General features: G+C 42.6%; 1 protein-coding gene across 2 annotated transcripts in view; it reads left to right on the forward strand.

Annotated features, from left to right (window-relative positions):
- The first annotated feature begins 3,125 nt into the window (after positions 1-3,125).
- Positions 3,126-13,803, forward strand: part of DPY19L1 (dpy-19 like C-mannosyltransferase 1) — a 39,150-nt gene continuing 28,472 nt past the window's right edge. The window contains exons 1-7 of one of the 2 annotated variants that reach the window (XM_035129416.2): positions 3,126-3,525; positions 5,247-5,315; positions 6,721-6,745; positions 7,577-7,664; positions 9,261-9,398; positions 10,582-10,702; positions 12,623-12,716. In XM_035129416.2, coding sequence (XP_034985307.2) covers positions 3,156-3,525; positions 5,247-5,315; positions 6,721-6,745; positions 7,577-7,664; positions 9,261-9,398; positions 10,582-10,702; positions 12,623-12,716 — 905 coding nt within the window. In that variant the 5' untranslated portion in view covers positions 3,126-3,155. The remainder of the gene's footprint in view (positions 3,526-5,246; positions 5,316-6,720; positions 6,746-7,576; positions 7,665-9,260; positions 9,399-10,581; positions 10,703-12,622; positions 12,717-13,803) is intronic. The other variant, XM_035129419.2, reaches the window with a different exon arrangement.

Raw genomic sequence — 13,803 nt, forward strand, 5'->3', positions numbered from 1 at the left:
GGAGACTAGACCAGCTCAGGATTGACTCTCGTTTGAAAAAGCAGCCTCAAAAGGCGGCAAGCCCCGCTTCATACTTTCTAAATAATGAATGGCAAGGCAGTTCTCATTTCAAAGACATTGTGCTTTATTTGTAGCATTCTTAGCCAGAGGATAGAGGAAGCTGGATAAAGCTTCTAGAATGTGGGCGGACGTGACTGAGAGTGAAACAGTACACAAAAAGCAAGAGGAAATGGGATGCAGTTTCTGTGGTTCAGAAACTAGCTAGTGAAGTGGCACATTCAAAATTACATTATTATTATTATTATTATTATTATTATTTTTAAAGTACAAGCTGTTCTTTTGTATGAACAGTTTAGGGCATTGATAGACAGAAGGTACACTACGGTTCCCCTGGCCAGAACACTACAGTTCACCAGTTTTCATAGCTGCTAAATTATCCCTTTTTTACAGGGATTTTCCCTTATGCTGAATAGGCTTCCTCGCGAGAAAAGGGAAAACTTGGCAGCTATGCCAGTTTTGGATGGATCACTTAATACTTGCTAGCAAGTTCTTGCAATATGACAAGGCAGATTTTGATCTAAGAAGGTTCCCAATGCTCTTAAGGAAGAGGTACATACTCAAGAACATATAATGCAGATTAGTGATGCCAGAACCGTTAGGAGATTAGGACTGTGCCCTCCTTCTTTGTAAATTTAAAACAAATTGGTAGAAAATTTTTATTTAATTTTTTGAAAATTAGACCAAACAAATGTCAGGACTGGATGGACAAGGCGTCCGAAGGAGCAGCAGCCAAAGGAGGAATATGAAATGGGGAAAACTGGAGATAAAAATCAGTTAATCACATAGACTCTGATACGTATGGGCAGCAACATACTCTTACGAGTTTCTACAGGGTGGTGGTAGTGGTAGGCTGTATATCTGAGTTCCTTCTAATTCCTGGATCCATCATGGATTCAATTCCTGGAACAGCCAGGCCAGCTTCCTGGTAAGGTAATGACCGTCTAAGAACGGTCCATTAAGGTAAGAAAGGAAGTGGCTCTGCGCCAGAGAGAAAATGGGTGCAAGCCCCTCCCTCAACTTGCTGGGAGTTAGAAAGACTCTGTCCGCACAGCAACTTTACTTTTTTGGCAAGATTACTTAGTGAAAAAAAAACTCCATAAAAGGCGTAAGGAAGGCAGATTGCTGGATCTGTTGTCCGTGAGACTGGTGAGAGCTCGGCCTGAGCATTTGTACCCTGCCGAAAAGACTCCCAGAGCAGCTTACAGGAATTCAAAGCAAGGCTACCTGCAGGCTTACACTCAAATAAATAGATCACACGCAACACACAAGGGGAAAAGAAGGAAGGCCGAGGAAAATAAAAGGCAAAACGCAGGCACCAATTTTCTAGACAGTTGTTCCTATATGGACCAGCTGGCACAGTTCTGAGGCAGGAAGTGCCTGGTGAAGCAGGGCCTCCAGCAAGGCAGGTTCAAGGAGCCCTGGCATGGACAGAATGGCTGCTGCCAGATGAGAGTTGTCGGGAGAGGAGGCCCGATGATGATGATGATGATGAGGAGCAATGGAGCTGGCCTGTCACATCCTGAGCTGAGGAGCTTCTTCGTGCAGGGGTAGTCTACTCCTGCATCCCAGCTGCCGGAGAGATGGAGTGTAGTTTTCTCCCAATTGAAGTGCAGAGTGTTTGAGGACTGGGACATTCGCAGGGAAACCAAAATGCTATTGTGCTATCAAGCATTTTATTAAATTTTCCAATTAAACACATGTAAAACAATCAACAAAACAAACAAACATTCAAAAACAAATACAACACACACAACAATCTTTTTAACAATTCTTTCTAAATTTCTCCTTCTCAATGCTCTGCCGAGCTTGACTTCCCTCCCTCCCCTCATTTGGTTTTCTATTCAATTCTTATCTCGCAGTTCCTTTATTCCATCCATTTAAAATCAATTCGTAGGATTTATTTCAGTCCTGCAAGTGTCTTTAAACTTCTACAATTCTTTTCCATATAGTCCACAAATTTACTCCAGTCTTTTTGGAACCTTGTTTTCCCCTGGTAGTCAGGGGATCCTGCTAGTCAGTCTCGCTAATTCCGCATAGTCTATCATTTTTGTCTGCCACTCTCCAATCGTCGGTAAGTCCTGAGTTTTCCAGAAAATGCTATTGTACTATCAACCTTACTGTATGCTTGTGAAGCATGGGCCACATATACACGCCATCTCCAACTCCTCGAAAGATTCCATCAACGGTGTCTCCGAAAAATTTTACACATCACTTGGGAAGACAGGCGAACGAATGCCAGTGTACTGGAAGAAGCAAAGATCACCAGTGTTGAAGCCATGATTCTTCAACATCAACTTCGTTGGTCTGGTCGTGTTGTGCGGATACCTGATGATCATCTTCCAAAGCAACTACCGGTACTCTCTTCCGAACTTAAAAATGGAAAGCATAATGCTGGTGGTCAACAAAAGAGATTTAAAGACTCTCTCAAGGTAAATCTAAAAAAAAAGTAGTTATAAACACTGACAACTGGGAAGTGCTCCAATTGGAGAACAGCGTTTACCAAAGGTGTCATGGGCTTTGAAGACACTTGAACTCAGGACACAAGGGGGAAACGTGCTAAGAGGCACGCTTGGCAAACCCTCACTGTGATCAGCTCCCACCCAGAAGCCTATGTCCCCACTGTGGGTGGACGTGTGGATCCAGAATTGGCCTCCACAGTCACTTACGGACTCATTGTTAAAACCGTGTTCATGGAAGACAATCTTACTCAGCTACAAGTGATCGCCAAATTAAAAGAAGACCCCTGCATCCCACCTGCCGGGGGAGATGGGACATTGGAGAGAGGAGGCCTCTTCCCTTCGTGCCCTTAGGAGCGCCGCTGGTGCAAAGAGGCCACGTGTGTTGGGGGGGAGGGGGTTGGACTAGATGACCCTGGGGGGAAACCCCGTTCGAACTCTGGAATTCCAGGAGGCGAGAGAGGGAAGTGGGCGGGGCCGGGCGCGCGCACCCGGACCGACAGTTGCCGGGGCGCGCGCGAAAGGTTCTCTTTTTCTCTCGGCCGTTACCTCGCCGCGGGAGCGCGCGTGCTGCGAGGGAGCCGCTTCTCCCGCGCCTTCTCCCCCGCTCGGGCCTCGTCCCGCCCCGCTCCGCCGGGAATGGGCCGGCCGAGGCGAGGCTTGGCCAAGAAGGCGCCGCCCCCCTCAGCCGGCGGCAACGGCGGAGGAGGCGGCGCTTCCCCTCCCCCTTCCCCACCTCCTCCGTTACCTCAGGAAGGCAGCAGGCGGCATCGGGGCCTGAGCGGAGCAGGCGAGCCCGACCGAGCCCTCGCCCACACCGAGAAGGGACCAGCCGGCGCCGCCCGCGGCCTCCAGCAGCCTCTGGGCAGGCAGCTCCCCGGCGGGGCGTCGAGCGCCATGAAGCGGGGAGGCGCCGGCAGGAGGGCGGCCAAGAACGGGAGCCCCCGGCCGGAGGAGCAGCGCGAGCGCCTGGCCCGAGGGTTCCGCGAGTGCCAGGACTGGCTGCGCGGTGAGGCGGCGGCGGCGCGGAGGGAGGGGAGGCGGGAGAGGCGGGAGACGGGGCCCGGCCCTTCCCAGCAGCCTTACTCGGGAGTAAGCGAGCCCAGCGGGGTTTCTCCCCCGAAGTGATGTGGCGGAGGCGGAATTGGCTTCCGCGTGAACGCGCGGAGGGAGGGGTCGGAGTTACAAGCCCCTTCCTCGGATTTAACGGGAGTTCGTGGGTTTGCTTCTTACTCTCGGCGGGGCGGGGTTGTTTCGCTTGCAATATTTGGTTTCCGCCCCCCTTCAAAAAAAAATACATTAAAAACTTTTTATTAAAAAAATACGTTGAAGGAGGTATCCAAACATGTAACAAAATTTGGCATTTTTCGACATTTCTCTCTATGCTCAGAAATAAGGTTGGCAGGAAGGAAGTCAGCGAGTCTTCAATATATTTAGAAATAGATGAATTGACAGGCGACCGATGGGAGAGCGCATTCGCGCAGCGGGACACGGGTTTGCCTCCTTTGGACGAGATGTTTTAAATTGCAGATTGGTCATTATTGAATTTGCGTGTTGTGAGCCACCTTCTTGCAGGTTGATAAAAAAGAGGGTTATTATATATTTATATATCTATATAGTTTCGCGGGTAGGGCTTGAATGGGAATGGAGAGCATGTAACCTGCTGCTCATTCTTGGAAGGGGTGAAAATGGGAAGGGCTTAGATACTGATGGGAGGAGAATTTATGAGTGAGAAGGCAGAGGACATCACCCTGACTTCAACTAGGGGTAAAGGGTAAAGGGACCCCTGACCATTAGGTCCAGTCGTGACCGACTCTGGGGCTGCAGCGATAAAACCTCCATGGATCTTTCATTTCTTCATTTCGCTTCTCTGATACTTGGAAGGTTGGCATCCTAATGAAAATCCTTGTGATCAATTTCAGTGGTACTGGGTTTTCATTTATAGAGCTTAAGCAAAGGGTTGTGAGGGTTCTTTTTTTTGGGGGGGGAGTATAATTTAGGCTTTTATTTTCCATGTTCCTGTGATTTTTTTAAAGTATTGCTGTTACGATTTCAGCACCTTTTTCTCTGTACAGATTGTTGTGTTCTATCAACCTGTCTCCTAAATTGTGATGTAAGCAAAACATGGCCATGTTTGTCAGCTTTCCTTAATAGTGCAGAACCTGCTTTTTAAAATTTCCTTAGGTATCATAGTATCTTTTGCTGGATTACTACAGTATTATTTAAGGACTGTGCATACTTGTCCTTTCCTCAGAAAACATGCAATCCCATGTGTTTTCTAAGGAGTACTAACCTCACTGGGACTTGCTTAGAAGGAAATATGCGTAGGACTGGTATTCACATGCAATAAGCTAGATAACTTTTAAGGCTTTTAATTTAACCAATAGCATGAATTTAAATTAATGATCTGCATTTGTTTGAATTGGGAACTTAGATCTGCATTTAGTCCAAGTATTAATAATCATGCAGAAACTAAATAAAAAGTTATTCAGGTTCATTTGGACTATACATGTTGTAACTCAGTATTGATACTTGCTATTGTTGGTGGTAGTGGTGTAAAGCCCTAGATTCAAATAAAAGAAAAAATGCAAAATAGTGCACATGAAAGAAAAGTAATCTCTTTTTGCCCAAAGCAAATTTGTGAACTGCTATAAGTTGAAATACAACTTTTAAAGAAATAACTTTGTACAATTAGAAAGTCTAATGAAATTCTTTTGTTTTTTAACACAGCTTATCTGAATGAAACAGGAGTCTTCATCGCAAGAGCAGATAGCAAGATATGGCTTACCCTTATAATGGGTAGGAAGAAGTATATGTTTAAAATTATAGTTTTTTTTAACAATGCAGCCCTCCATTTCTACTCAGAAGTAACTTTTACTGAGTTCAGTTGGAGTTACTTCTAGGTAAGTGTTTACAGGATTGCAAGCTAAGTCTCAGCTGTTGATATGCTTTCGATTCCAATAGAGACAGAGGGTTGTATCCAGTTGTGTGCCTCTGGTGTTGGCAGACCCTTTGATGCAATAGAGCAGGCATGGCGAAACTTGGCCCTCCAGATGTTTTGGGACTACAATTCCCATCATCCATGACCACTGGTCCTGTTAGCTAGGAATGATGGGAGTTGTAGTCCCAAAACATCTGGAGGGCCAAGTTTCGCCATGCCTGCCTAGAGGTTGCTGTGAGCTAGTGTAGAGAAAATGATTTTTTCTGCAGTCCCTCAGGCCACCTAGCATGCTTTTCTAAAGGTTCCCCAACTCTCTGGATTAGATCTTGGGAGAGTACAGGAGGCAGCATAAGGAAGTGAGGGTCACTGAAAATTGCACACAAACCTCCCTTTTGATAAGGAAACTTCACTGGATTGAGGAGGGTTCTGTCAGCGGGAGGATACAATTGGATAGAGGCCAGTGTTAGTAGATTACTTTGGTGCATTAAGGATGATATTGTCACCGTTTCAGTACTGTAGATGAAATTTAAGTTCATTTAACTTCATTCTTAGAGTTGACCTCACATTTTCAGACATCTAGTGACCAAATACTTGAGATTTTCACAATTCTAATGACAAGGGCCCAAATTTTAAAGTAAGATGCATGTGCACAATTTGCCATAGACTTCATGTACTGATGATTCAATCTCTACTGTATTCTGATTTGTTCATACTACGTAGCAGAGGTTACACTGATAGTTTAAGTGTGCATGTCTCTGTGCTTCTAGTGTAATGAAATTGCTCTCTGGACATAGTATCATGATGCTGCATTCTGAGGAGCCAATCTCTGTTGGTTTGGGTCATGCTTTCATTTGTACAATTATATATCTAAAATAGTTATACCATATTTTTCGCTCCATAAGATGCACTTTTTCCCTCCGCAAAAGGAAGGGGGAAAGTGCATGTGTCCTATAGAGCGAATGTGAGAGCCAGAGCCCGTGCAAGAGCCAGAGCCCGTGCAAGAGCCAGAGCCACGCCTAGGACAATTAATTAATGAAAGCAAAATTCCTCTAAAAAAACTAGGTGCGTCCTATGGAGCAAAAACTACGGTTATATACAGTTATACATCTAAAATACATTAAAAATAAGAAAGCGTTGTATAGAGTAATATTCTGGGTGCCTATTGCTGTCCCTGAGAACCAGGTGTAACTTTTTAAAGATTTTTAAAACAGGAGATTTACCTTTAAAACAGGACTTACCTTTTTTGTGATTTGTTTTAAACAGCTGCCGTTGCTGGAATTCTTCACTGGTAAGTTTATCTCTGTTACAAGGTCTCCGCAGGCATGTGTGTCTCATCAAGGTCCACCCAAAATTGTGGTCTTGTTATATTATTAATGCCTTAGGCAATAGTTCCTGTATTTCAGTTTTCCTGTCTCTCTCCTTTTATATGGACAAGCAATCAGAGCTTCAATCTCCCATCCTTTTTTACCCAACCTTTTTTGTTTACCCACATTTCTTCATGCACACACCTTCTCCTGCTATATTTTTTCCTGCTATATTTTTTGGGGGATGGTTTATTTCCCAAGTCCAGAAAGCTAGACCCTTTCCTGATGAACTGCCATGGGCTGGATCCAGAGTCTGAAATTCGCTAGGCACATTTTGTACCTGGCTATTGGCCACTTGTGGGCTGATATCCGGGTTCAAGGATGGCACCTGAGGTCTCCGTCATCTGGAGGTGCATCCCTGGGGATCCTTAGATCTTGTTTGCTTTCACACACTGTAGAATTCAATCTGTGATATTTTATCTGCACAATCAGAATAAATTTCAGGAACTAAAAAGTTGTATTGTAAAATTCGACTTTTGAGCCCCGTTTTGGCAACTGTAACCCTGGTTTAAGGAACCATGTGGTTCTGCTTAGGGAAGTCTGCTCCCCTGTATCCTGCATAGAAACAGAGTGGGCTAGGGGATGATAGCTGTATTGCCCTGTTCCTCATCTGCTGTCCTCTCTATGTAGGCTAATAAAAAAAAATGGAACACTTTTTATTTTTGTGATCTTATTTACAAGACTGTTGTAATTTAATACTAGTTCCTTTAAGTTGCAGATTTATTACTGAGTTTTGTTGTTTTTTGTTTCTTTAGGTGGCATATAACAGCTCTCTTTGAAAACGACCGTCACTTTTCTCATCTTTCAACCCTGGAAAGGGAAATGGCTTTTCGAACTGAAATGGTTAGAGCATCTGTACTTTAAGTGACACTGCTATTTTTGAACTTACTGCAAAAATAGTTTTAAAGCATCTTACATTTTTTAAAGAAAACATACAGTACAAAGTACAAAATATATCACTGTTGTATTAACAAGCAGTGCCCATCCTTTAAGAATATAAAAAGGGCATATCCTACCCCACCCATCTAAAGATTAATGTCAGAGATTGGGTAGATAGGAACATGTTTACCTGATGCCTAAAGGTTGCTAGTGTTGGTACTAGGCACATCTCTCTGGGGAGAGAATTCCACAGTTGGGGAACTGCCGCTGAGAAGACTTGATCTCATGTTGTCACTCTCCACATCTCCTTCAAGGTTCGTGTGGGGAGATGTAATCCCTAAGGCAGTGTTTCCCAACCTTGGGTCTCCAGCTGTTTTCAGACTACAATTCCCATCATCCCCGACCACTGGTCTTGCTAACTAGGGATGATGGGAGTTGTAGTCCAAAAACAGTTGGCGACCCAAGGTTGGGAAACACTGCCCTAAGGTATCGGGGTCTTAAATCATATGGCTCAAAACCAGTATTTTGAATTGAGCTGAGAAACTAATTGGCAGCCAATGTAGTTGGGCCAGGTTTGGCATTATATGCTCAAACCACCTGCTTACAGTCAACAAATGTGGCCACTGAATTCTGCACCAGCTGCAGTTTTTGAATTGTCTTCCAAAGCAACCCCACACATAATGCATTGCACTAAGCTGACCTAGAGGTTACCAAAGCATAGACAAAAGAAACTAGGATATCCCTGTCTAGATAGGGTTGCTATTGCGCCACCAGCTGAAGCTGATGGAAGGTGCTCCACTATAACAAAGCCGCTTGTGCCTCAAGTAGAGCTAGAAATATCCCCAAACTCTGCACCTGCTCCTTTACAGAGTATAGCCAGAATAGGTTGAACCCAACTTACTCAGTTAAAGGAAGCACCCACTAACAGTACACCTCAGTCTTCCCTGGATTGAGCCTCAGTTTATTGGATCTCATCCAGTCCATCATCGAGGCCAGACACTTGTCTAGCACAACCCACTGCCACACCTGCTGCTGATGTAGAGGAGAAATAGCAGCCAACCATAGTTTATGATGACTTTGGAATGCAGCCTTTCTAGCACAGGGAGAATTTTGCAACTGATGTTGCTTACTTGTAATTAAAACCACAGTTAACTGAATTAGTACTGCATGTAACAACCTCTATGTTTTCTGTCACTGAAACATATTATATGCCCAATATATGTTTAAAATCAGTTCATTGCATTTAATTGTTCATTGATGGTCTGCAGTGATTTGGGCTATTTTGAATAAACTAATTGCAATCCACCATTGTGCAAGAGTGCCACAAGCCAGTTAGGGAATTTTGCTTTCCAAGCCATAGAATGGGAAAGCTTTGACTGGGGTGTTCTGTTTTTGCTCAGTTACAGTAGTTTACGAGTGGTTTTTAAAAGGTTAAGTAGATTCACTGGTACTTAAATTAATAGCTGTGATTTATTGACCTCTGTTGCTGTAAGAGAAGAATGCAAATGAAGATTCCTGCTACGGTAATTAATTTCATCTTAATATGTATATTCTCTTTAGGGTCTCTATTATTCTTATTTCAAGACCATCACTGAGGCACCATCATTTTTGAATGGAGTCTGGACGATTATGAATGACAAGCTAACTGAATATCCTCTTGTAATCAACACATTGAAACGATTTAATGTCTATCCAGAGGTAAGGCACTTCTTACATTTTGGCTTTAATTCCATTACATGGTTGTATGCATAAATCCTATTGAAATAAATGATACTTCTTGTACAGAATTAAACACCTTTACTTAAAAGGCAAGACAGCAACAGGCCTCCTCAGTGGTGGCTCCCCATTTATGGAACACTCTCCCAAGTGAGACATGCATGGCACCACCGCCATTTGTTTTTATGTGCCAGGCAAAAACGTTGGTCTCCCAGGCTTTTAGATAGATCTTAATTTTCTGTTTATCTTTTACTGGAATAAGGTTGAGTTGGACCTGCCTTTTTATATATATTATTGGTGTGTTTTAGGTGGTTTTATTCTAGTTTTTACACTTTTAAAAATGCTTTTTGTAAGAATGCTGCCATTCAATTACTGAGTGTTATATCCAATTGTAGTCATGTAACATATCTTGTTGGACTCTTAATTGTTGGACTCTTAATTGCCATCATCCCTGACCATTGACCCTGCTGGCTACGGCTAATGGGAGTTGGAGTCCAGCAACATCTGGAAGCCCATAGGTTCTGTAGCTGCTCTGCAGACTGTGCCACAGTTCAAAACATTTGAGTCTACAGATGCATTGATCAAGAGAGCCTGGATAACTGAGTGAAGAGAGAGGTGCATCTTTAATACTGTAATAGGATGCAGCTGAAAAATTGATGACACATGATACAACTCCAGAGGCACAGAGTGCCAAAATGAGGGCACCACCACTGAGAAGGCACTAGCATGGATGACCACCCCTTGTGCACTGGTCACAATTAGTACCTTGTATGGGCGCAGAAACAAATGGACAGCTAGTGGAGCTCACATTTTGATGTCAGGGCGTAGGTAAAACTCCACAAAACTACCGGTACTTTCCAGTTGGAGGAGGGAGATAAATACACTGTGGTTATTTTTGTGCCAGATGCATATCCAGTGCAACAGCTGGTTCAGCCCTTAACAAAAAACCTGGAGAAGGCTTTGTGGTACAAGATTATTGGCTCTGTGGTTTGAGCTCCCATCTCATAAAAAATGTTGTAAGAGGTCAAATGTAGTATCCTGGAAGAAAAAAACATCTTAAACTATACAGATATTGCTGAATAGCAACAGATAAGCTTCTTTTAATCATCTGGATAATCTGAGTCAAAAAATTCTTTTGAAATTCCAAATCCTATTTTCTGCACAGGTTGTGGTAGGCTTTTGGTACCGATTATACACAGAAACGATGAATGTGATGGGTATTCCGACAAAGAAATGTTGGACAGTGAATAGAGGAGAAGACCTCAGTCCTGTTGAGAGCTGTGAAGGCAAGTGTTGCTTGTTCTTTGTTCATTATTGGATGTTTTGCAAGATGACATATGAAACGCCAGAGGAAGGTTTACAAAGCCTCCTTTGTGTAGGCGAAGAAAAACTGAGGTGTTTGCCACATCTGTGGACTGATTAAAGATTTTAGCTTGCAATAAATAATTTACTAAATTACAAAAATAAATTGCAATAAATAATTTACTATATTACAAAAAAATCTTCAAGTAGCTTTTTAAAGATGCTGAAGGGCATGTGTGCTTTTTCAGGTTTTGTAAACGTCTCAGATGAAAACGCCATCTTTAGTTTTTCTATCAGTTTGGAAACCTTCAATCTTAACAGCACAATCTTAACAACACATTGTGTCTTGGCTATACTCTGTATCACCAAGATACAGGGAGTGTGTGGGCAAATTCACCCCGGTCATCAGTATGACTGATGAAGCATAAACATTCATCTCAAAATAATAAGGATGGCACCAGTATCTGAGCAACAGACTGAAAGTTAGGATAGCTAGGAGGGTAGGAGAAAGATTAGTAGCTGATTGCTATATTTCTGTAAATTAATGGACCTTTCTCCTGCTCCTCACTCAGTCTTAACTGCTGTTAGGATGGCAGGAAGTACTGCATTTGCGGTGATTGGATACTTCCAATTAGCAGCCACAACACTCATACATTTGATTCCTTGCAATAATAAAGGCTTCTGGATCTCAATGTGTTTTCTTTTTATATCAGGCTGCAAATTTGCAATCTCCTAGATGGAAATAACAAAATGTACGTTCTTATGGATTTGTTTTCACAAATTAGGTGTGCATCATGCCTAACTGTTACACAGTTGCATCATTTTTGTTGTCCTTGTATTGTTTTACAACTGCAGTCATAAAAAGTTATAGATACATGGATATTGACAAATATCTCTTGCAACTAATGACAGTGGAGAAAATTGTTTCACTTCCTGGGCTTAATTTCTGACAGCAGACACCTTTTGTTTCAACTTTTACACGTCTGCTGACTTTTCTATTCTGCCAGGTCTGTGCAGGCAATTAAGAATACATCTTTCCACAACAGTTAATTGATGTCTGATTCAGAGCCGTCTTTCCCATTGGGCTTAGTGGTGCATTGTGCCAGGGCGCTGGCCTCTCAGGGGTGCCCCAGTGAGGGGGAGCTGCTTGGCTTTGCCGGTGGCCTCCCCTTTCTCTGCACGCCCGCCATCTGCGCCCCGCCAACTGGTGACCATGCAGCTTGCCTCCCAAGCCTCCGCGGGAGGAGAGCGATCCCTGCAGAGGCTTAGGATGGAAGCTGCGCCCCACCAACTATATGGCTGGCGGGCACACAGCTTCCCCCCCAAGCCTCTGTGGGAGGAGAGTGATCCCTGCAGAGGCTTGGGGAAAGGTTGACAACTCTGGGAAATGGGGGGGGGGGGCGCCGCCGGAGGGATCTTTGCACCATGGCACCGAATATGCTTAAGATGGCCCTGGTCTGATATTAACATTGTACATGGTTTTTATTTTATGGTTATTGTATAGTTGTAAACTGCTTTTATTCTTTCAAATGAATTAGTCATATATAAACATTTTCATAAATACATAAATATTCTTTATCATCATGTTGAGTTGGTTAATGTAAGACCAAAAATAGACAAAAATGGGAAAATTAAAGGCAGTTCATAATTTGTTTTTATTAACTGATGTGAAAGTGAATTATCTAAATATTTTTGGGATGCTTTTTGCTCCTCTATGCTTCCATACTGCAGAAGATGTTCCTACTATAGCTTCTGATGGTGGTCCTTCTTTCCCCCAACTGCCATCGCAAAGACCATCTTTTTCTGAGGGGAGAACAGATTTGGCTTTCTTAAATGCTTTTTTCCTTGTAGCTTGTCTTTACTGTTGTATTATACAGTTTTAATAATACTTGTTTGTTCTGTAGGGTTGGGAGATCCTGCTTCTTTTTACGTGGCTATGATATTTCTTCTGAATGGATTAATGGTGTCAATATTCTTCCTATATGGCACATACCTAAGGTAAGGTGCACAAAAAGAAAAGCTGATACGTTGAAAGTTACTGTCGATTTTTGTATTTTTAAATATACAGCACACTGCATTTTATGTGGAGTTCTGCACACTAAGAGCCAAATGGTCTAGGGATACTGATGTGATAGATTACAACTGAAACTTGATTGTGCTCAATTCTTAAAATTTTTTCTTGCAGGACGGTGCTTTCCTAGTTACTTCAAGATCAGATAAGAATAAAAGAGCACACACTGAACACTTCTAAATTCATTTTGATAGCATCTTGACAATTTTGGGATGTTCTGCTTCAGCTCAGAATGTTCACATTACAGTTGTTTCTGATCATAATTACATTGATATTTGTTCTAATCTGATCTCCTAGCATTTCCCCCCTTTCTTTTAATGAGACTGAAACAAAAGTTTTACTTTCTTGAAATCTGGACTGAATTTTTGTAGCTTGCTGTTTGAAAAATATACCAAAGAAAATGCGGCAGGATATTAGAACGAGAATAGATTTTGTAGTGTTGGGGAATATTTATTCTGCCTCTAAATGTAGTTCAGTCTGTATCACATTCTTAATTTGGGCTGTTTGACCTTGCCCTGCAAACTTAATTATATCTGAACTCAAGTTAACATACATATACTGCTGGATGTGGTCCAAAGTTGTGTCAATGTCAAGGCTCAAGGTTCCAGGAATACCACCCGGCACCTTAAGTATAGTTCTGAAATATTGATTTTGAATAGCTTCAAACCTTTGTAGGAAGTGTGCCAGTTTAACATTGGCAAAACTCCAAAAGCTGGTCACAAGATATAAATGTGCTTATTTATGTTACATTGAAAAGCTATGTCAGACGCAACCCTTATACATGCTAAGGGTATGCTTGGGATCACAATGGTGATACAATCTTAGAACGTAGCCTTCAGAGACTGTTGCTTCTGAATCGTGAGTCAGGCTGCTGTCATGTCACCAAAAGTTGAGTTCTTTACTTTCCTTTTAACAGAATATCAGTTCTTGGTTGAATTTAAGGGAAGCTAGTACTTAACTTTTCAGCTAAACATTTATGCTAGGATTCAGAAGTCACTTCTATATTTCAGTGGA

Source organism: Zootoca vivipara, chromosome 12 (assembly GCF_963506605.1).
Source record: "Zootoca vivipara chromosome 12, rZooViv1.1, whole genome shotgun sequence".
Taxonomy (NCBI): Eukaryota; Metazoa; Chordata; class Lepidosauria; order Squamata; family Lacertidae; genus Zootoca; species Zootoca vivipara.